Source organism: Pelodiscus sinensis, chromosome 4 (assembly GCF_049634645.1).
Source record: "Pelodiscus sinensis isolate JC-2024 chromosome 4, ASM4963464v1, whole genome shotgun sequence".
Taxonomy (NCBI): domain Eukaryota; kingdom Metazoa; phylum Chordata; order Testudines; family Trionychidae; genus Pelodiscus; species Pelodiscus sinensis.
This window is the reverse complement of record NC_134714.1, coordinates 12,384,786-12,407,682: the sequence shown is the minus strand read 5'-3', so window position 1 is coordinate 12,407,682 and position 22,897 is coordinate 12,384,786. Positions and strand designations below refer to the sequence as shown.

Here is a 22,897-nt window from a genome sequence, read left to right as displayed (position 1 = left end):
TCCTGATCTCCTGCCAGCTCACTTCCTGATTCCCAAGCATTCCGCGGGACTCTTTAGAACTCACTGTCTATGGTTGTAACCCTTGCAGGCAAGACAGTTAGGGCTAGGTCCTACCGAGTTAACTACCAAGAGACTTTATTTAACTGAATGTCCAAAATGTCCAGAAAAGGATATTTTCCCACTGTCCCTTCATCACAGCATGAACACTCATGCTTGTTCCTTCCCTTTGTGAGTCATAGAGAATTTTCTGTTTCCAAACATCTCATTCCCAAAGAAGCCAATGACTGGGCTATGACACAAGGAATTTTACTGCTATCTAAATTCAATTTAATATGAGTATTGTGTTGCCATTTGCCTGAAATAGCTGAAACTACTCTAGCAATTTTGGCAATTTATTTACCTAGGTACCTATATGGCCTCCAACCTCCCTGTGATGTAGGAGAATATTCTTAGCCCGGGTTATGAACATGGCAAGAACTTGACATAGAAAGACTAAGGCTGAGTTTTTCAAAGATGATGGATACCTCAGTCCCTTTGAATTTCTTTAGGAGGTTAGTATCTATTTGAGGGTGCTGGCCCTTGTGACTTGCCCAAGGTAACAGGGCGGGAAAGTGAAGCCTGATCTCCTGAGTCCCAGCCCAAAGCCTTAACCACCAGCCCATCAGTCTACTTTCTCTACCCTTCCCTGTGCACTTTGTACTTGTGCACTGCTTAATTAGATCCCCTTACGGCTCTGTGGTCCTGCCTTGAGGGCGGGGGGCTGGACTCGATGACCTCTTGAGGTCCCTTCCAGTCCTATTATTCTATGATTCTATGATTCTATGATTATAGTCAAACTATCCTAACTCTTTGCATGAGAATATAAACTAGCACTAGGAGCTTTAAAACTTGGGCTTCATCTAACAGAAGTGTAAGGAGGTGTAGTAGGAGAGGCAACTTCTGCTGCTTGCTCCATCCCTTGAGGCCGGACTAGACACCTGCTGCGCACACATGGTGGGGAGAGAGCTAACACCTTCACCCACAGAGCTCTGTCTGGTTGGCTAGAAGACTGGGAAGAAATCCCACCCATGACTTCCTGGCCTCCCATTGGAAGAGGGGCATGCCATTCAGGAGAGGGAGTTCAAACCAACTTGGAGAAAGGCGATTTGGTCAGGCTACCTAGTTGGCTTTGGTGCAGTTGGGTGGGAGATGAGCACTTGCTGGTGGAAGGAGCAGGCCCAAACACAGCCTAGACCCAGGGCTGGGAGATGAGGCCGGGCACAGTGCTTCAAGAGTGGTCCAGACCTGCAGAGGAAGGTCTGGCCAGCATGGTGACCACAGGGACAGACACCTGGCAATGCAACAGAGACCAGAACTCACCACTCTGAGCTCACACTCCTCCTGAGTGTATGTGGCCACCGCAAAAGGCACCAACGGCCTTGTCTGGGGACTCAGAAGCTGGGGTGAGAGGGCCATTTGGACAGTTTGTTGGTTCTTTTAGGAACCCTTTAAATATTGGGGGCTCAGGCTACTGTGTTATTGATGGGGCTAGGTTTGGGATGTCCCCAGTGGTTCCTTACTGACTCCTTTTGTTGATTGTGGCTGTGTTCCAGAGTACTGAGGGGCATATCAAGTCACCGGCTTTCTGTCCAAGCACAGCAGTTACTCTTGGGGCCATTTCTGCCTTTCCAAAAATTGTGGAAGAAAATCTGAGGCTGGGGGATGTATTGGGAGGCAAGTCAGTTTCTCCACCCTGACTCCCCAAAGCATGTGGGTTGGAATTTGGGTGTTCCCTTCCACCTCGTGGCTCTGTGAATGGAAAATGATGATAGTGGTTCTGCACTAGGCCAGCTCAGCTGCTAACCCAGAAGGAGGATGACTTGGGACCATGTGGGAGTGATGCACTTGGTAGCAGTCATCACCACTGCACCAAAAACTCCCTTTAACAACTGCTGCCAAATGTGGATTTTGTCTAGGATCCTGGTGTGTCATCGGAGCTTGCTAGCAGTGTGTTCTACCAGGCATGGGTAGGTATGCTGGGGGAACGAAGCGGTTCCTTAACTCTCTTCCTTTCTCCACCTCTACCCCTTCCCAGTGCAGCACTTAGCCCTGCTCAAGTGGGAAGAGGAGTTTGACCAGGCAATCCCAGGACTTCTTTAAAAGTTTTCATGAGTTCAGACAGCTGTGAGGAAGATGAATATAAAACCCTGATGTGTCATTATTAGCACAAATCACTATAGTGGCTAGAAGTCTCTGTGGTCCTGCTGTGCTAGAGGCCATACAAATACATAATAAGAGGCAGCTGATGTCCCAGCGTATTTGAGTTAAATAGACTAGAGACAGTCAAGGGGAGGGTACTGAGGGGCTAAATGATGCCCAAGGTCACACAGGAAGCTTGTGGCAGAACAGGGCATTATCAGTGAGGTCTCCTTAGCCATCCTTCCTCTTGATTACCAGTGCATTAAGAGATCGATTCATGAAACATTATCCACAGTGCCAGCTGCAGTGCCTGACAGTGGCATAGACGATACAAATGTAGTGGCAAGAGGCATATATGCAGTAGCCTGTGAGAATGTGGAGACCATGGAGAGCCCTAATGCAGGCTCCTTCATAAAAACCCCATTCCTACTAGGCAAATTGGTGTGTCCATGGGAGTAACAGGAATGTATCATCCTCTAGGATCAAGCTTCCAAAGGAGAAATAATAACATAACAACCCACACCTAGCTGTGAAAAGAAACCCCTGATTAGAAGGTTCCTGAGCACTTGAAATTTTTCTAGTCAGTGGGAGGTTTACCTTTATTCACCTATTGGTGCAGTCTCTACATTAAAAAGCCAAGGAAAATTACCTGCGACTGAGCAGCCAGGAGTACATTCTGATTAGTCTTATGTATTTGACCCATATTACCTGTTCCAGTCCATGGGCTAAAATCTGAGCTAAACTGGGTGTTTACAAGCACAGTGGGGCTGTAGAATGCTCAGTGAAGTGGATCTTTGTTAGGCTGACAGGGGAAAAAATGGTTTCTTTAAAGTATGAGGATGAATTAAGCACTGATGTACCTCATACTGTGTAGCAAAAGTCCATACACTTGAACCTTGGGAAACAGGGTTTGTTGGGTTAAAGATTTTGCCAGGCAAGTGAGGGCAGTGGGGGTGGGGTGTTCACCTGATATGAGAGCGGTGGGGAAAAGCCTCTGGCCAGGGGTCGTTGGTGCAGCTACGGCAGGGGGAGGCAGGACCCCAGACCCACCTACATCCCCACCCCCTCTGCTGAGGCAAGCACTCCACTCACCATCACAGGAAGCAGAGGGGGCGAGCGCATGTGCACGTGACCCTGGAGCACAGGGAGGGCAGTCACTGAAGGCAGCAACATTCTGCCCCCCGAATGCTTACAGCAGGCATTCTTGGAGCGGAGTGTGGCTGAGGCCTTGCTTGGCAGGTTGGGAAAGCAAAGCCTTCCCTGGCCATCACTGAGCTGCCATTCCCGCAGCTGGTGGGAAGGGGAGGGGAGTGGCCGCATGTGGAGGTGCTTCCATTTCTACTGCCAGGGTCTGTACAATGGGTGTTCCCAAATTAGGGACACCCAGAGTACAGAGATTATACCAGGGGTGGGCGAATTCCAGCCCACAGGCCGGATCCACAGAGCTGGCCCACAACATTCTGGCACCTGAGGTGGGGAGCTCAAATGACACCCCCATGTCCCTTTGCTTGGGCCAAAACTTTGCAAGATATCAATTCTCTGGGTCCTAGTGGAAATCCTCCCCCCCCCCCAGTCTGGCACCTGAGGCAGCTGCTTCAGTTCGCCTCATGGTAAGGCCAGCCCTGCAGATCTGGTCTGCAGGTTAGTCCCTCCGCAGGTAGCAGCGGATCGCAGTTCTGGTTGTCCGTGAATCAGCGTCGTGGTCCGTGGTGCTTCCTGCCACTCACATTGGCCATGAACAGCGATTTGCGGCCAAGCAGAGCTGCGAGCCTCCGATGCCTGCTGAGGCACAGGTAAACATAGTGGCGGTGGCCCGCCAGGGACTAACCATGCGGGCTGCGGGTTTTTTATTGCCCACTCCTGGATTATAGTGTAGTTTGAATAGAACACTGGCTATAAATATTAATCGCGGGTCACCAGGCCGCAGGGTTTTCCTCAAATACAAAGTAATGAACCCTGGCTTTCTTCTGTGTGTGTTTCAAACAAGTACCCCGATCATACAGTGGGATCCATGTGAGTGGGTGCCTGGGACCTCATGGACTCCATTGATTTTAGTGCAGGACTGGGGCCATAGCCACTTGCTTAACAGTAATGATCTGGTAACCTTGACCCCATCACTGAGCCTGGGGAATTTTTTGGTTTGGGTTTTCGTTTTGCTTAAATTGTATTCAGTGTTACAGGGGTTGTTTGTGGTGCTGTTGTAACCACCACTGGGCAGATTTGAGCCTCTGCTGGTTGAGCTAAAAGCCAGCTGGCTCTCAGCTTACGCTGTAGAGCTCCCCTTGTTCGTATCTATCGCTGTAAGTGGTCTAAGTACCACTACATAGGACAGTGAACCACATTAGGTATGTGGGTTACACCGTGTTAATGTGTGTTTCAAAACAAAATAATTTGGTAATAAGCCACAGTTTGCATAGTACATGGGGCAATTGGGAATTAATGGTGGACCCATCCTAAGATGGTCATATTTTCCACATCAACAAGGACTTACTTAAGGCAACATTTTTCAGTAGCATGAAATCCTCAGCTGCTCTGCAGTCTGGTTCCATTCACTTGCTTGGGAATCTCTAGTCTAGCTGGAGCAGAGTTTGCAGATTGTGGGAGGGGTTGCAAGTACTTTGGAAAATAGGATTAAATTTCTAATTGATCTGGACAAACTGAAGAAATGGTCTGAGGTAAATAGGATGAAATTCAGTAAGGACAAATGCAAAGTGCTCCACTTAGGAAGGAACAATCAGTTTCACACATACATAATGGGAAGTGACTGTCTAGCAAGGAGTACTGCAGAAAGGGATCTAGGGGTCATAGTGGACCTCAAGCTAGATATGAGTCCACCGTGTGATACTGTTGCACAAAAAATGTAATAGCAAATGTAATAGCAGGAGTGTTGTAAGCAAGACACGAGGAATAATTCTTCCCCTCTACTCCGCATTGATGAGGCCTCAACTGGAATATTGGTTAAGTTCTGAGTGACACATTTTAGGAAAGATGTGAACAAATTGGAAAAAGTCCAGAGAAAAACAACAAAAAGTATTAAAGATCTAGAAAACATGACCTATAAGGAAAGATTGACAGAACTGGGTTTGTTTAGTCTGGGAAAAAGGAGACTGGGATGGGACATGTTATCAAGTACCTAAAAGGTTGTTACAAGGAGAAGGGAGAAAAATTATTCTCCTTAACCTCTGATGATAGGAGAAGAAGTAATAGGCTTAAATTGCAGCAAGGGAAATGTAGTTTGGACATTAGGAAAGGCTTCCTAACTGCCAGGGTAGTTAACCACTGGAATAAATAGCCTTGTGGAATCTTATCACTGGAGATTTTAAAGAGCAAGATAGACAAACACCTGTCAGGGATGATCTAAATGGTGCTTGGTCCTGCCGTGAGGGCAGGGGACTGGACTTGATGACCTCTTAAGATTCCTTCCAGTTCTAGTATTCTATTAATCCTGTAAATCAGGGGCTAACATGAGGGAAATGCAACCATGTGACCTTCTTTTATGTATTCCTTAGTCCTCACTTCCCCTTGCCTTAGGTCATCTTCTCCTTCAGTTCATGACTCTCAGTCCTACAGTGACTCCTGCATGAGAGAGATCAGTGCTACCTTTAAGACCTGTGAAAATGCTTTTAAAAGCTAAACAATGAGATCATTAGGCCTTTGGCTATAGCAGCACTACCAAATTTTACTGTGTAAAGGTGAACCTATTACGTATTAAGATTCACCCTAGACATTAGCTTTAGCTGTGGGAGATATTGCCCACCAGAAGTGACCTGATAATGCCAGCTGTGTAGGACCACTATTAGCTTAAGTGCTAGAGGCCATAAGAATCAGCAGCCCGGTCCTAGCTCATAGGCTGCGTGTCTAACTTGTGTAGCTGTGTCTGCAACACAAAGATATTTTTTACAACACATTGGATTCAGTGGGAGTTGCATGTATCCAGGATGAAGACCGATGTTTACTTTGAACTTAATGTATCAGTACAACGTTTAATTCTATGGCATGGGTTAGAAGATTAAATATCAGTCTTTTGCAGCTGGGTGTTTCTAAAGGCTCATCCTAATGTGAACAGTGACTTGTATGATGATGAGTTTCCATGTCTTGGTTTTCCCATCAGTGAAATGGGGATAATAATACTTACTGGGGAGTGTTTTGAGGACTGATTACAATATGAACTGAGTGTTGAAAAGGCCAGGCACTGCATAAATACTAAGACTTATGGCCAGTGCTGTTCAGATCTAGGATTCTAGGCAAAGATTTTGTTAATTAACTCTCATCATACCTCTGTTAGAGGAAGCACTATTCTGTTCTTTTTACTGATGGGGAAACTGAGGCGAAAAAACTAAGTGGCTTCACTGAGGGGGAGACTAGGGTAGAGCTGGGATTGGATTAGAACTCAGGAGTTCATGGCTTCCATGCTTTATATCCAGACTATGCCCTCTTTAAATGTAAATATACCCCTACAGTATGTGTATCATATGGGACCACCTTTTAAATAGCGTTTATTTAAGAACTGTCTAGAGGATCTCCCTAGTAACATAGGCCATGCTGTTGCTGGCTCCTAAGCCCCTCTCACTAAACTCCCGTTTTACACATTCCCCTGCCTACGCTTCCTTTTTTGTGTGATGCACAGACTGGGATTCTAGTCTCTGCTCACTTGTGCTTTGTCCTAGGTCCAGCCATGGAAAGCTGCGAACGTTTTGGAGGTTTATTTATCCTGTCATTTCCTTGTGTCTCTGGACTATTTGGATGGGTGCAAATGAGGAGGAATTTGGGCCTCCATCGAGCTGAAGAAAACAGTGGATTTCTTAATGTTCTCCAGAAAGTTCTGGAACATTAATAGTCACAGGGAATAAATACATAGGAAGCTGTGTCCCACGCGCTCACCCCCACCACCAGCCCACTTTGTTTTTGTATCTGGGCTGTCAGGTTCAGTTAACCATTTCGACGGCTTAACAAGGCTAAGCCGCCAAGCGAATGCTTTTGATTTGATAGGCAACTGCATCCCCTGTTCAAAGGAGCCTGCTCCCTAGGGCAACCACATCACAGTGCTGATTTGCTGCAGTGGAGACCGCAGCGCATACAATATGCCCTCCCCCCCTCCCTGTTCTGCTTACAGCATCAGTCTGTAGCCAGTGCAAGGAAGCAGCCGGGATACCCACTAGCCTATTCATGCTTTGGAATGCCTCAGTGAGAATCCAGGAAGGGAGCCGTGATTCCTAACCCCTCAAGATGCAAGCCAGTGCCGATTCTACTAAGATGGACTGTCTGTGGAGCAACTGGAAATGTCAGGGTATTATATCTATTCTAGTGTTGCATGCCTAGAAAGACTGCATGTGTGAGAAGGCAAAAGCAGCATCCATCCATTTTGCATTGTTCACCTGTGGACCTTTGCATGCTTTTTATTTTCCCCAGAAGATTTTCTCTGGCATAATTTTTAAAAAACACCCTAATTATACCCTTTATTTCTTTTCTTTTTTCAGTCCCCGGTAGTTAAGCCTTAAAAATATATAAGGAGGTTTTCCTCTCATATTGCAGCTCCTATCCAAACCATCCCTGATGATGTAGCTTTTTCCTCCTCCTTGTGGATCGTTGTCAGTCTGTGCCCAGCATGATTTCATATGCTGTAGACTTTTAGAAGAGGGTTGTAATTGTGAATTTGAGTCTGGTTAGGCTCCTGGGGTTTACTGACACTCCTATTTTGGAGCTTCAGTGCATCATTTTGGCTGGGACACACCCATTTTGAGATCTGTGTCCACTATCAACACAAAGAAAATATAGCCCTGGCAATTACTGTAATAATACTGAGAATACTGTGGCATTGCTACACATGTGTCAGTTTGCTTTAAAATTATTCTGATTATTATTTAGCACACCCCTAAACCACCTGCTGGAAAATATTGCGATGTTTGGATCATCTGTTGTGTAACAATAGACGCTACGTTCTGTTACAACATATTTATTTTTGAGACAGTCCATATTAGCACTGGGTGTGGCTGGCTACCTTCCAGCTTGCCTTAGACAGCTTTTCAGCCATTTTTATTCAGCTTCACACTTAATAGCAAGCATCCTTTCTTTGTTTTGTTAGAAGACTGTGACACTGCTTGAGGAACAGATTCCAGAAAAATAGATGGAAAGATGGATCCAGTCTTGTAATCTTTTGTATGCATGGCAGGCTTTGTTTTATGTTATTTTATAATACGTTTTATGACAGCAAGGTATACTTTTTTTTTTTTTTTGCTTTGACATATCGTGTATAGTATTAATGATCTCTAGTGGGTCTTTAAGAGTGAATTACACTATAGCGGCATCTGCTTAAAGGGGCTGTGCTGCTTTTCAGATGTAATTTCTCCTCCTGAAAAGTATATAAATCCTGGCAATTGTAATGCAATCTAGAAAGCCTTCTGAATGTATTTGTGGAGCAGGAGAGGTTAACTGAATCCATCTGATTGCCATTTGAGATCTTTTAAACCTTGGCTCTGCACGTGCTCATCACCACATTCTGAGGGATTTGTCCTAAAGTCAGACAGCTACAAGATAAACACATGCACCTGCTAATATAAGCCCTCAGCAGATCACAGTTATGTTCATAAAGACTGAGGTTTTTCAACAACCTTCATCTGAAAGATTCACCACCAAGATTTACCATAATAACCTGAATTCTGCACACTAAATCCAATAAGATACTTTAAACAAGGCTAAAGAGTAAACTGCTGCCTATTTTTGTGAAAAAGATACAATTGCTGAGTCAGGTTGTCATGTTCATCTTGACTTAATACAAGATTGGATTTTTTTTCTCACATCTTTACCAAAACCAAAAATATATGAATACATTGCAAAATGTAGGGGCACAGGACATGCCATCTTTGCTGAACAAATAATAATACTCTTGTGCCATCTGTCTTTTTACAGTCTCCCCCTTTGAAATCAATAGGCAGTTTGGTTTATAACTGAATGGCACAACATAGTCCATGTTGGTCAGAGAGAACCTAATGGGAATAAATGATTACCATGCTTTACTTATCTTTTCCTTTCCCTTGAGGTCACTTTTTTATGTGCAGGGCATGGGACATAAAGACTTTTGTGATAAAAATACTAAAACGCAAATGCTCACTGCAGAACTGTAACCCCCTCAAAAATAGCCACAAGAAGTATAAACATAAATGTTCAATAATAGACTATGCTGACACTCTATATATGTTTTCTGAAAAAATGTAAGTTGTACAAATTTTCCATCTTCATAAATTAGTGCTTCATGTCAGGTAACTCTTTTCCCTTCATAGGGCTGTCTATGTATATAACAGACAAAGATCAATGCCACTGCAAATAATACAATGAATTTGTATTGGAGTGATGGTTAGCACAACTTTTAATTTACTAGAAAACCAGGTATGCAATTAACTAAAATGAAGGACTAGGCAATGTAATATCTCAATACTGTTTTGGGGTGGATTAGAGAAAAGCTAGCTGGTGTTTCTTCTGAAAAGCAGCAGGAAAACTAGGTAGTGGTTTGGTTTTGTTCATTTTGCCTTTTTTTTTTTTTTTTTTGGTAAATGTTCTTGTTGGTAATGGAAATGTATTTGCTATTGGTACGTAATATCAAAATATATTGCAATGTATTATTATCCCTCCATACTGGAAGAATGACGTGATTGTTGTCAATGACAGGTGATGATACAATCCTAAGGGAGAACCAAAGTCATTCTCCCTGCTGGGTGTATAGCCCATTCAAATATTACTTCAGACTAAGGTGAATTGCAGCAGACTGTTATTTTGCTTCCATCTTTCACAGTTAGAAGATGATATATTTGAAGTAGACTGGGGTTGAGCTATCCAGTATATATAAGGTGCAGAAGTACATATGCCTCTGTATATGCTTCCTGATGTGGGCCTCCATACACTAACGGTCAGACGAGCTGTCTCCAGAAGGTCGTACTTCAGACATGATGTCACAATACCAGGTAGTCAGTCACCATTGTGCACTGCTCTGAGGTCATTCCCAAAGTATGACCGTTGGAAGCTGTGTTTCTGAGAGTGCCTTAAGAGCACAAGATGGTAGCATCTTCCGCTTCAGATATGAGCTGCTAGACCAGGCATCTTGACCTTCCATGAAGATGTGCCATGATCTTCAAGGGCAGTGGCTCTTAATCTCTTCAGACAACTGTACCCCTTTCAGAAATCTGATTTGTCCTGCATACCCACCCCCACCCCAAGCGTCAGCTCACTTTAAAACTACTTGCGTACAAAATCAGTGTCGCAGCACACTATTACTGGGGAGGAAATTGCTGATTTTCTCATTTTACCACTCAGTTATAAAAAATAAATTAAGTGGAATATAAATATTGCACTTACATTTCAGTGTACAGAGCTGTGTCAAGTCTTTATCTGCATGAAATTTTAGTTTGAGCTGATTTTGCAAGTGCTTGTTTATGTAGCCTGTTGTAAAACTAGGCAACTATCTAGATGAATTGATGAGCCCCCTGTAAGACCTCTGCATATCCTCAGGACTCACATACTCCTAGTTCAGCACCAATGTTGTAGCATCCCCTGTAATCAATACTTTTGGTATGTACCAATTATATTAGAAAATACCCGTGCATTGAACAGCTAGTTATTTTCAGTATTCTAGCCTAGTGTTTCTCAACTTTTTTTTTATCAAGTACCCCTTTTCAAAAAAAAAATTAAGTACCCCCTTTTAAAAAAATTATTATAAGTACCCCTAGTACTTACAGTTTTCAGACACACACATTTTTTTCTACTATTGCAACACATTTGTTTAAACAACTGAATCGTAGCTGGGTGGGCAATGACATTTTTGGGTTTAAAAAGCACAAAAATAATAAAGTGTTGTAAAAATGAACACAGAAATTCAGTTTTCTCCAAATTCCAGTTGTGTTAAAGTACCCCCCAGACTTCTCTCAAGTACCAGTAAAGGTACTCGTACCACTGGTTGAGAAACACTGCTCTAGCCTGGCCCAGGCCATCATTTCTGCTTTCATTTCCCCCTCTACAATATCCGTGAGTGATATGTTTCTATCTGCTTCTCTGTTGACCTACAAGTCTCAATTTAAAACAAATATAAAAGATTCCAAAGAAAAGAACCTGTGGATTCTTTACAGAAATGCCACTAAATGCCAGCTCTAGAGTTCATCTTTGCAGTACCCAAATGTCAAGTTGAATAAGGAATGCTGGTTTCTTTGAAGTCAATTTTACTTAGCTTCATTGGAACAAAGTCGTGAACAGAACTTTTACTGGCACCTGTTCTCTGAGTATCATTCAATTAAAGTAGGAGCTGGCTTTAAAATTGTACTAAAAAGCTAGACCAAGCATTACCCCATGGCTGTCTTCTCTGTTTTCAGTACTGAGAGCTGTGTTTGGTGGTAATAATATTCATGTTTTCATTTAAAGTGTAATCTTGTTAGCAGCTTTGAAACCATTCTCATTAGCCGCCTGGCCATAAAATAGTAATTTCTGCCTATTGTTACTTCAGTGCTTTCCACGTTTTCAGAAGTGGATTGTTTCAGCAGGCATTAAGGATTAGATCCTCAGCTGGTGCAACCTGGTGTGGCTCCAAGTGAGCTAAGCCAGTTTACACCAGTCGAGATCTGTCCCTGGGAATCTGTCTTTTGCTGAACCTTGATAGACACAGATCCTTGAAGCCAAGGTGCTGGCTTAAGCTGCCAAGAGTTCTGTGAAACTATAATAATGTTGACCCCTTGGGAATTTAATCCCTTTTCTCTTTCAGAGGGTATCCTATAAAAACTGAACAAAAGTGGTTTAAGTTGCAGTTTAAGGGAAGAAAAGTCTTCCAGTTTCAGCTGTTCTTATTTTTTGTGGAAATTATGAGACCAGACTTATAAAATCAGTACTGCGGATGTATTTTAGTCCCTAACCTGGGCTGCTGCCTTCTGAGGGTTAGCACAAATAAAGTGTATGAAGTTTGTGTAATTTGCATGGGAAGCAGATTGAAACAAACACACCCTGTTACTCCATATATATGACAACAGATTAAGGACCAAACTTTGAAACCTGTCCGTAACATTTCACCTGCAAACTGGGTGATTGGGTGCACAGTCACCGGAATGGTGAGCGTAAATGTTGTTATATGAGCACATTTTGTGAAGGTATTATTTAGGGTCCCATTTGAAAATTACACCTTAAAGGCTCAACAAGGACTTCTATTGGGATCAGATGCAAAATCAAATAAAGGGTCTTAACCATTTGATCATCCAAGTCATTAAAAAAAACATGGTCGCTATTATTACTTCTCCTCAATTTGTTTCCCCCCTTAAACTTGGAATGTGCCCTGTCATGTGTCCACAAAGTTCACCTTATTGGCACTCTCACAAGTTATGCTGACAACTCCATCCTTAGTCCATGGCTGGGGTAATGCTCTCCCACAGCCATGAGCTGTCAACCTGTCTGCCCTGATGAGAGCTGGGTTAATTTTTTGTGGGCCTGGCTCCACACACACTGGATCCTTTACAATGGGCAGGCACAGTCTGGCCCTTAGTGCAAATGTGTACTTTGTCTATTCCCAAGTTGGTCCCACACCTAGACCGGCGGACAAGGGGAGCAAAAGGAGCAGATGCTTAGGCTGTAGAGCTCACTCATTCTTATTAAGGAGGAGGGAGAAAACTTGTTCATCTTGGCCTCTGAGGATAGAACAAGAAGCAATGGGCTTAAACCGCAGCAAGGGAGGTTTAGGTTGGACATTAGAAAAAAGTTCTTAACTGTCAGGATAGTTGCCCAGGGAGGTTGTGGAATCCCTATCTCTGGAGATATTTAAGAGTAGGTTAGATAAATGTCTATCAGGGATGGTCTAGACAGTATTTGGTCCTGCCATGAGGGCAGGGGACTGGACTCGATGACCTCTCGAGGTCCCTTCCAGTCCTAGTATTCTATGATTCTATGATCTCTTACTGTACATGGTCTAAGAGCCACTACTTGGGACAATGAACCACACTAGGTGTGTGGGTTACACTTGCAGGTCTCACCAACCTCTGTGTATCGTTAGCTAGCAGAGCTAGCCGAGTGTGGAGCAGGGAGCTCATTGCACCATCCTAAGAGATCGTTCAGTGTGCACATTCCCACTATGTCCCTGGCAGTTCTGGAAGTGGGTGCACTGGGGAAGGTGGGTGGAGCTTCCTCATTTGCTTAGGGGTGCTGTGCTGCGAGCCAAGGCTCCTGGGGTGTAGTCACATCATTGCTTCTGGCTCTCTTGAGAACCTTGGCTGAGTCACATTCTCTGACCCTCAGTTTGCCCAGCTTTAAAATGGTGATAACAGTAGATGCCACCTTGGAGGAGTGGCGGGAATTAGTGTTCGTGAATACCTTTGAGCACCATGGATGAAATGCAGAAATCTAGGGGGCGGGTATTCATTATTGTTCTGCCTTGTTTAAAAGTATTTTGTCATGAGATTTGCAAACAGATTTCAAGACCGAGATTCAATGAGTTTGGATAATAAGCACACTGATGTGCATGTGCAACTCCCCCAGATTTCAGTACAAACCGCATGTGTACATCTGAGGCTGGAACTTGATGTGGGGTTCATTCAGCAGAGCCAGGCACTTGCCAACCGGAAGAACATAGAATCATAGATTCATAGAATACTAGAACTGAAAGGGACCTCGAGAGATCATCGTCTAGTCCTCTGCCCTCATGGCAGGACCAAGCACTGTCTAGATCATCCCTGATAGATGTCTATCCAACCTGCTCTTAAATATCTCCCATGATAAAGATTCCACAACTTTCCTAGCTGGTTCGAACCAGCGGGGTTTTAAAAATGGCGGCGCCCCGCTTATGCAAATGAAATGAAATTCAAATCCCGGGCTTCATTTGCAAGTGCGGTATGCCTACATTACCCTCCTAGTTCGAACAAGGAGGGTAGTGTAGACATACCCTGAGGGTTTAAGATTGCAGAATAAGGCAAGCACCGACTGCCATTGTTCTGAAAGGAAAGGTAGCGCCTTTCAAATTGGGTAATTCACAGTATTCCCAGGGTCAACTCCCACTCCCGTGCTCTCGTCCCTGTGTTTGGAGAGCAAGGGACCTCTCTGACTTATTGAGAGCTGGCACAGGTGGATTCTCAAGAGTGTTCTTTCCTCAGGAAGAAGGATGGTTTCTGTGAAATGAGTTTATAGGATGAAGGGCTGTAAAGCAAGAGAAAATAATGGGATCCAGAGGGCTCCAACAAATCCATCAAGGATAGAAAAAGCCCCTTGTAAAAGTAGCAACGACTCTGCAGTTCAGGGAAGCAGGTTTAGCCGGGCAGCAGTTTTCAAAAGCTGTGATGTAGCCGGGCAGCAGTTTTTCAAAAGCCATTCTCCAGAAGTGATATCCCAGTGTATTCCATGTAAATACCATTGGGGGGAAGGAGAAATTGGAGGGGAGATGACATATTGGCATAAAAAGATGTGATGAGAGAAAACACTGAGCTGGTATCCTTTGGATAGGCTTTGTTAGTGGGAAACTCCTCTGCTAATCAGTGCATAAATAGCTGCATGCTCTTGGCCAGATTTTAATCTCCCTACATTATGTGAAGAATCCACTACTTTGCCAACATACACAAAGATGCAAGTGGACCTCTTGCAGTGCCCTCCCTGCCGAAATCCTGACCCCATTGAAGTCAATGGCAAAACCTCTCATGATGCCCTTTGGGCCAGGCTGTAATCTCATTTCTCCGAGGCAAGACTCTGACCCTGTAAAGCATATATTGTTAAACTGTAGAAATAATTTCTGGAGTTTTAAACGAGTCTGTTTTCCTGCAGCATAGGAGGGACTTTAAATACTGTAGTTACATCAAGGTCTGTCTGACACTGATTCTGTTTCTAATGTTCTTATCACAATAGTGCCAAGGCATCCATTTTTCAGAGGTTTAAAAATTCATATGATAAGGAGTAGAGGTGGAGTCAAACCAAAACCCTGGATCCAAAGACTCCAAAGCTTCCACAGTTCACACCTGGATCCAAGCTCCACTGCTGGCCCTTGGTCTATAATGAACTCCACACCACCACCCCTAACCCTACCCCCACCCCCACCCCCACCCAATATGCTCAAATTTCCCACCATGTGAGTGATCTTTGCAGCTCTGCAGCTCTGGCTGCACCCTAATAATAAATCAGAATTGTCCAATAAAGGCTGTTAATTAACAAGACCTTCATTATAACATTCTGTTTCCCTAGCTTGCCAGTGTCACTACAGCCTGTGAACAATCAGTTTGAATATGTGTACTGAAATTCTTTTCCTAATTTTCCATCCACAAAAGTGCTATCCAGGGAATGGTGCTGCCCCACACACATACAGGAAGGAGCCAATGGTTATGGTGCTCACATCTGAGAGACTGAGTCTTATGATGCCATCTGCAGGTTGAAGCTTATTCCTTATGTTTGCAAGTTAACCCAGGATTTTTACAACATCACAGTTTTATTAAAATCCCAGATAAAGTTCGACCCTCCTGCATGTTTACCATGTAATGGGGACTGGGCAGGAATGCTCAGGCAATGTTGTATGTAATGATACACACCTCTTGTGTTGTATGTAATGATACACACCTTCCTACACCTCTGCTTAACTCTTTGCCGAAGCAGAGACCATTACCAACACTTTTGCTGTTTACTGGGCTGCTAGAGGACATTTAGGGATGAATTAGAGCTAAATAACAGCACAGAACACAGAGTTAGGACTGGTGGCTGAAAACATTGCCCAGAGTTAAACCTCAGAGCTATTGTGTGTAAACCCTTGATAAAGGGATGATAATTCATAGTCAGTTTGAAAGAGAGAGTAGTGTACGCTTTTTCTAATAAAACCTGCATTTAATGCACATGACATTGTAAATAGCATGAAGTACAGGCAGTCCCCGACTTACGCGGATCCGACTTAAGTCGGATCCGCACTTACGAACGGGGCTTTTCTCGCCCCGGAGCTCACGGGCGGCGGGTCGCCACCCGTGTCCTCCGGGGCGAGAAAAGCTTCTCCCGGTCTCCCTGGTCTGCTGGGGGGATCCAGCAAAACCACTGGACCCCACCAGCAGACCAGGGACACCCGAGCAAAGCCGCCCAGGCGGCGGGAGTCCCGCTGCCTGGGCGGCTTTGCTCGTTTGCCCCGGAGCAAAGCCGCTCAGGCAGCAGGACTCCCGCCGCCTGGGCGGCTTTGCTCCTGTCCCCCTGGTCTGCTGGGGGGGTCCAGCAAAGCCGCTGGACCCCCCCAGCAGACCAGGGACACCCGAGCAAAGCCGCCGCCTGGGTGGCTTTGCTCCGGGCAAACGAGCAAAGCCGCCCAGGCGGCGGCTTTGCTCGGGTGTCCCTGGTCTGCTGGGGGGGGGGGGGGGTCCAGCGGCTTTGCTGGACCCCCCCAGCAGACCAGGGGGACAGGAGCAAAGCTGCGGGCGTGCTGCGCGGCTTTGCTCCCCGTCTCTCAGCAGACCAAGGAGATGGAGAGCAAAGCCTTGGAGCACGCCCGCAGCGGGACAGCCCAGGCGCGCTTGGGCTGTCCCGTTGCGGGCGTGGTCCGCGGCTTTGCTCCTGTCCCCCTGGTCTGCTGGGGGGGGGATGCAGCTAGTGCCCCCTCCCAGCAGACCAGGCTTTTCTTGCCTACCCCTGGGGTAGAGCAGCTGGGGGCTGCCGGGTTGGTCCCGCAGCGCCGCTCCGGACCAACCCGGCAGCACCCCAGCTGCTCTGCCCCAGGCGTCCCCAAGTCAGCCGCAGCTGAAACTGACCAGCGCTGACTACAGGAAGCCTGAGGCAGAGTTGCTCTGCCCCAGGCTTCCTGGAATCAGCCGCTGATCAGTTTCTGCAGCAGCTGACTTGGGGACGGCTGGGTTTCTTAAGTTGAATCTGTATGTAAATCAGAACTGGTGTCCAGATTCAGCCGCAGTTGAAACTGATCAGTTTCAGCAGCGGCTGACGCCGGTTCCGACTTACATACAGATTCAACTTAAGAACAAACCTACAGTCCCTGTATTGTACGTAACCCGGGGACTGCCTGTATAGTAAACAGTGTTTGGAATACAGGTTGAACCTCTCTAGTCTGGCACTCTCGGGACCTGACTGGTCCTGAACCAGAGAATTTTCCAGACCACAGGAGGTCAATATTGTCTAGCAGCATTACCAACACTTCCACTGCTTACTGGGCTGTTAGAGGACATTTAGGGGTAAATTAGAGCTAAATAACAGCACAGAACACAAAGCCAGGACTGATGGCTGAAAACAAACTTTATGGGACTGCAGGAAACTTGATCATACCCATGAAAAGTGGACATCCAGCTAACTTAAATCATTCCAGATGACAAATGTTTCCAGACCAGAGAGTTTTGGACTAGAGAGGTTCAACCTATACGAGGAATGACTTTCATACAAAGCTACTGAACAATAAAGCTCCAGTAGCCCTTATGCAGTCTTCCTCCCCCTTTTGTTTCTGTGACAAACATTCAGATGTAAACTTTGTACGTAACGCTGTGTTTGAGCTCACCCATCCAACCACATTTCCCTCTGATCTTTTCTCAGAGATGATTTTCAAGACTTGAGCAGAACAACACCTAGTGGGTCTAAAATAATTCACCCAGTCACTGCAGAATTTACTCTAATGTATTTATACATGTCTCCCCACTCCTGTCTTTAAAACAGTATTTTTACAAAGAAGAAATATGCATGACTTTGAAGGTGCAGAGACATTTAAGATATTGTTTGACTAACAATCATGCATTCTCCAGATATGATTTTGGGATGTCCTTCAAATATAAAAGATAACAAGACAAACTGGGGATATAGCTATGCAAGTGTGTAGGTGACCACACAAACCATTAAAGCTCAGTTCTCATGGTTACCATGAAGTCATCACAACGCTTGATGAATGTGCATACCAGTAATACAGCTCACAACAGCTCTCTCATGCCCTTTGTCCCTGTCATCTGTCCCTGTAGCTATGCACTGTCTAGTGCATCTATGCTGGATATGGGCTATCTTTCAACTTTTGGGATGCTAAATGCCCAACAACAAGAAACGTTTTCCAAAAGAAGCAATACCAGGATAAGTTTCAGGCATTGTACCCGCAAAACTTCCTCACGGGGATAAGTCACAGGCTACTGACAGCATTTATTTTTGAGAACTTAGGTCTAACTTGCTCTGCAAGCAAAATGTTTAGTTTCTAACATTACCCATTTGGAATTGTTGCTACTACGTTCACCTAGTTGGATCGCTAGTGCAGCTGTGTGGCAGAGAATGGAGAATTCAGGTTAGCTTAATGAGATGAAATGATATTTAAAATGAAGGCTGAGAGTCTGATTAATACTCTTGAGAGTTTCTTCTTTCAGCCTGAAGGTTTGTGTTGTGTTATGTTTTGCAGAGTTCTCCTGTTTTATTTCTAATGAAATAATGAATAAGCTGGACTATAAAAGTAGTCAGATAGTAAGCGTGTTTCTCCATTGCAAACACTTTAAAGAAAGTGACGACACTGATTTGCCATAGCCTGAGACCCCGATCTTGCTCACTTTAAAGTCAGTGATAAAACTCCCCTTAAATTTGGTGTTGCTGGATCTGGCCTCTAATGAGGAGAGAGAAATGGTGCTGAACTCGAGGTTGTTTCTATAAATCATAGAGGCCTTTATATCTCTACAAGCAAATGAGACCCACAGTGGATTTGACTGGACTTAATACAGGTTGAACCTCTCTAGTCTGACACCCTTGGATCCTGACCAGTGCTGAACTAGAGTATTTCCTGAACCATGGGAGGTCAATATTGTGTAGCAGCATTATCAATACTTCTACTGCTTACTGGGCTCTTAGAAGACAGTTAAGGGTAAATTAGAGCTAATTAACAGCACAAAACACTAAGGGTACGTCTAGACTACCGGGTTTTGTCGACAGAAGTTTTGTCGACAGTATCTGTCAACAAAACTTCTGTCGACAAAGAGCGTCCAGACACATCGAGTTCTGTCGACAAAGCAAGCTGCTTTGTCGACAGAACCCTGTAGTCTAGACGCAACCCTACAGGCAATAACACCTTCTGTCGACAGAACTCTGTCGACAGAAGGCGTTATGCCTCGTAAAATGAGGTATACCAGCGTCGACAAAACTGCTGAGTTCTGTCGACGTTATGTCGACAGAACTCAGCGGTAGTGTAGACGCTGGTATAGTTTTGTCGACAAAAGTGGACTTTTGTCGACAAAACTCAGTAGTCTAGACACACCCTAAGAGGCAGGACTGGTGGCTGTAAACAAACTTTATGGCATCATGCGGAACTTGGCCACACCCATGAAAAGTGGACATCCGGCTAACTAAGATCATGCTGGATCGTGGATGTTGCCAGACTAGAGAGGTTAGACATATGCCAAGATACTTGAGTGAAAGTAATATCACCCTTGTTAAAACAAATTAAAAAGTAATCATGAGGAGCTACCACTAAACAGCTTTTGCATGTTAACAGACAAGGTTAGAATTCGAGACCGGAGTTTCCAAAAAAGTGTTAGGGAGTTAATTAGGTCTCCAAATCCATTGAAATTGAATGTGATTTTGGTGCCTATGCTCTTAAACTCCTTTGAAAATACCATCCTCAAATATGAGGCTTGTCACTTAGTCTGTTTAAGATCTATCAAGTTGAGCTGGGCATGTGACTCTGTTATCAATCAAGTATCAGAGGTCTAGCATGCCAGGAGCATCTCACTTCATGTGTATTCCATAGGGAGCTTTCAGAATCCTGCAGCTGTAATGGGCTTTGCGTAATTGAATGCTCCTTCCTAAAAATTGTGCAGCAAGCTCATTATTCACAGCATGGCAATTCATTTAAGACAGGTCACGTGGACTGGAGTAAAGTCATTCATTCTTTCTGCAGGTGACTTCCTCCCCAGAAATATGACTAGGGATCTAATTAATGTTTTGTTCTTAATTCATATTCTGCATCATCCCTCTCTTTCTCTCTCTAATTTACAAGTGAATTTTGTGCTCATGGAAGAAACATAAACACTGACTTAGGACCTGTTTCCATGCACAGCTTTGCAGCGGTGCAGCTGGACTGCATCTGGTGGAGACTCTTTATGCCGATGCATCAGAGCTCTCCATCAGCATAATAAAACCGCCACCACACGTGGTAGAAGCTGTGGCGGTGGGAGAAACTCTCCTATGGACAGTGCTGTCCATGCCGGTGCTTGTGTCAGTGTTGCTGAGGGTTGGTGGTTTATTCACACCCCTAAGTGACGAAAGTTCTGTCAACATAAGCTGTAGTGTACATGCGGCCTTAGATCAGGTACAGCGCTGGTACAGTATGGCCTATGCCAATTTGTCTGCACAGCTCTGCATGCACCTGAATCCTGCCCACAAAATCGGCTGAGTTAGTACTGACTGAGGCTTTCAAGAATAGAGGCTGCTCATTATGACAGCTTTTATGGGGTCCTGGGTTGTGCACAAAAAGGGACTAGAGTGAGGCCAACAAATGCCCTTTTGCTGGTGACTTAAGTTCAGATTTGAATTTAAGTCTTCAAAGATGAAGGAGCGAAAACCCATTGGGCCAGCCGACGGTGTACATACCGGTGCACTGACTTGATATGATGCTTGGAGATGCAAAATAGTGTGTGTGCCCTGGGCTGGTATCCTCAGCTTTGAACTGCACCTTTACTACACTTAAGAATGAAAAGGGCATTTGAACAAGAGAGGAGGCAGCCATTCTTTGCTCATTTGGTGACAAGGCAGCTGATTTGCCATTGCAGTGTCCGATGTGTGTCGTTTACACCCGAAGGGGATGTAAAGGCTTTTACTTGAGGCAGTAATGATTTACACCTCCTTTGCAGTGGTTCGGGGAAATGGTTAAACAAAGGTCATGAGCAGTTATGAACTGCGTCCACAGATTCTGGCTAGAGATATTTTCACAGCCTCAGATTTCCCTTGTGTTCCATGCTTGCAGCCAGTTTTGTTGTCTAGAGGAACATGTACCAACCCCTGTGTCATGGCTGCCACTTATGTGAGATCTTTTGCTCTTTGTAAAAGAGGCACTGGCTAAATATCTGGGGCCAGATTGTGGCTTCTGTTATGGCTGCTTTGCTCTGTTCTGGTGATGCAAAGCCAGAGAAAGAAGGAGAAATGCCTCCTTCTCTCCCCCCGCCCCTGAGGATTCCCCTTGTGAGGTCACTGCAGTGACTCCAGGACCATGCCACGAATAGCGGGCATACCCATGGGAAAGCTAGGACATCCAGTTGTCCTAGAACAGGCAGCATCACTGTAAGTGCATTCTGTGTGATGCCACTGGAACATGCAGCACAAACCCTCCTCGAGTTCCCTCCTGTATCCGTCACAGTCAGACTCGGTATCTCTGCAGATGGGAGCCAGGCTCTGACAAAAATGGAAATCTGCCTGCTTGCAATGAGATTTCCCTTGTTAAGAAAAAGTGAGATGTAAATATTGGAAAAGGCCTTCTATGTGACATGCATACAGAGGCAGCTCTGATTTACAGCTGGTCTTTCAAGCAGCATTTGAATATCCTTCGTTATGGTGGACTTAGCTCAAAACAGCCAAGTCCTGCCAGCGTGAAAGCTGCATGCTGACTTCCCAGCTGGCCCACCTGCCCAGGGGAAGGGCTGAATTGCCACAGCTGGGAACCAAAAATACTCAATCTCCATGTAGCTTTCCACCCTGGAGGTATGGAGTTGCTTGAGGGAGGCAAGGGCTCATGCTGATAAGCTACATGCTTTGTGTCCTATGCCGAAAAGGGATCTATGTTATAGCCTGTTATACTCTCTCTCTCCCTCTTGCCTGTCCAAGGAGCAGTCAAGGGACTTCTTGTTCACTCCATGACACCAGTCAGGGACATGAGACTGAGTGACATCAGCGGTCCTGATTATAGGTGTAGTCTGTGTCCTGGTTTATTCACTTACATCTAGATCCTCAAAGGTAGCTAGGCTGCTAACTTCCATTGAAATTGGTGTAAAGTAGGAGCCTAAATATCTTTGAGGATCTGATCCTTATGACAAATCCTGCTGCATTCCATAGACTCAGAGACCATGCAGACTGACCCAGCATTGTTCCATTGCACAGGGGAGGGATAAGATTTGGGGAGACTATGCAGCACAGCTGTGGGCCCTTCAAAGTTTGGGGCATCCGTGGAACCAGACCCAACAGATCCATCACTACACATGTCCATGAGTCATTGCCTCAGGGTTACAGAGAGACTTGGCTGCTGCTCCATAGCTTGGAGAGGAAGATTTCTTTCTCCCAACCCCTTTAAATCCCTTAACTATACTATCCCAGACCATTAGTCTGTTCCTGCTGGGAAGAATTTCCCCCCTGTGTTCCACAGGACGCCCAATGATATGAAAAATGGCCTTTAAAACATATTCTGCTGCCCTCTCCCTGGGCTTCAGTGTGATGTTTAAACTTGTATTTGATATGTGGTTTCTCTAGCAATGCAAATTACCACAACAATGCTAGCAGCACATACTTATAGATGCATACTACCTTGGAGATACTAACTCCCTTATAATTTTCATTCAACTAGTGAATGAAATCAGCTGTATTTCTCTTCTTGTCTCTCGCATCCATATAGGTCCCCTATGAGTGGTTCTTTTTTTGTTTTGGGGTTTTTTTTTTACATATTTGTGAGACAAAGTCGGTGAGGTAATATGTTTTATTGGACCAGATTCTGATGGCGAGAGCTCCACAGAGTTCTTTGACTCCACAGAGTTCTTTGAGTTCTGAGGAAGGGCTCTGTGGAGCACAAAAGCATGTCTCTCTCACAAGTTGG

At 44.9% G+C, this 22,897-nt stretch overlaps 1 protein-coding gene across 5 annotated transcripts in view; it reads left to right on the top strand.

The window, feature by feature from the left end:
• RTN1 (reticulon 1) overlaps positions 1-22,897 on the top strand; it is a 199,256-nt gene that overhangs the window by 165,758 nt on the left and 10,601 nt on the right. Inside the window, exon 1 of one of the 5 annotated variants that reach the window (XM_006135262.3) lies at positions 7,296-7,465. The exons of 3 other annotated variants lie outside the window; for them this stretch is intronic. In XM_006135262.3, coding sequence (XP_006135324.1) covers positions 7,405-7,465 — 61 coding nt within the window. In that variant the 5' untranslated portion in view covers positions 7,296-7,404. Of the gene's footprint in view, positions 1-7,295; positions 7,466-18,066; positions 18,404-22,897 lie in introns of those variants that run through there. One more of the 5 variants, XM_025190836.2, reaches the window with a different exon arrangement.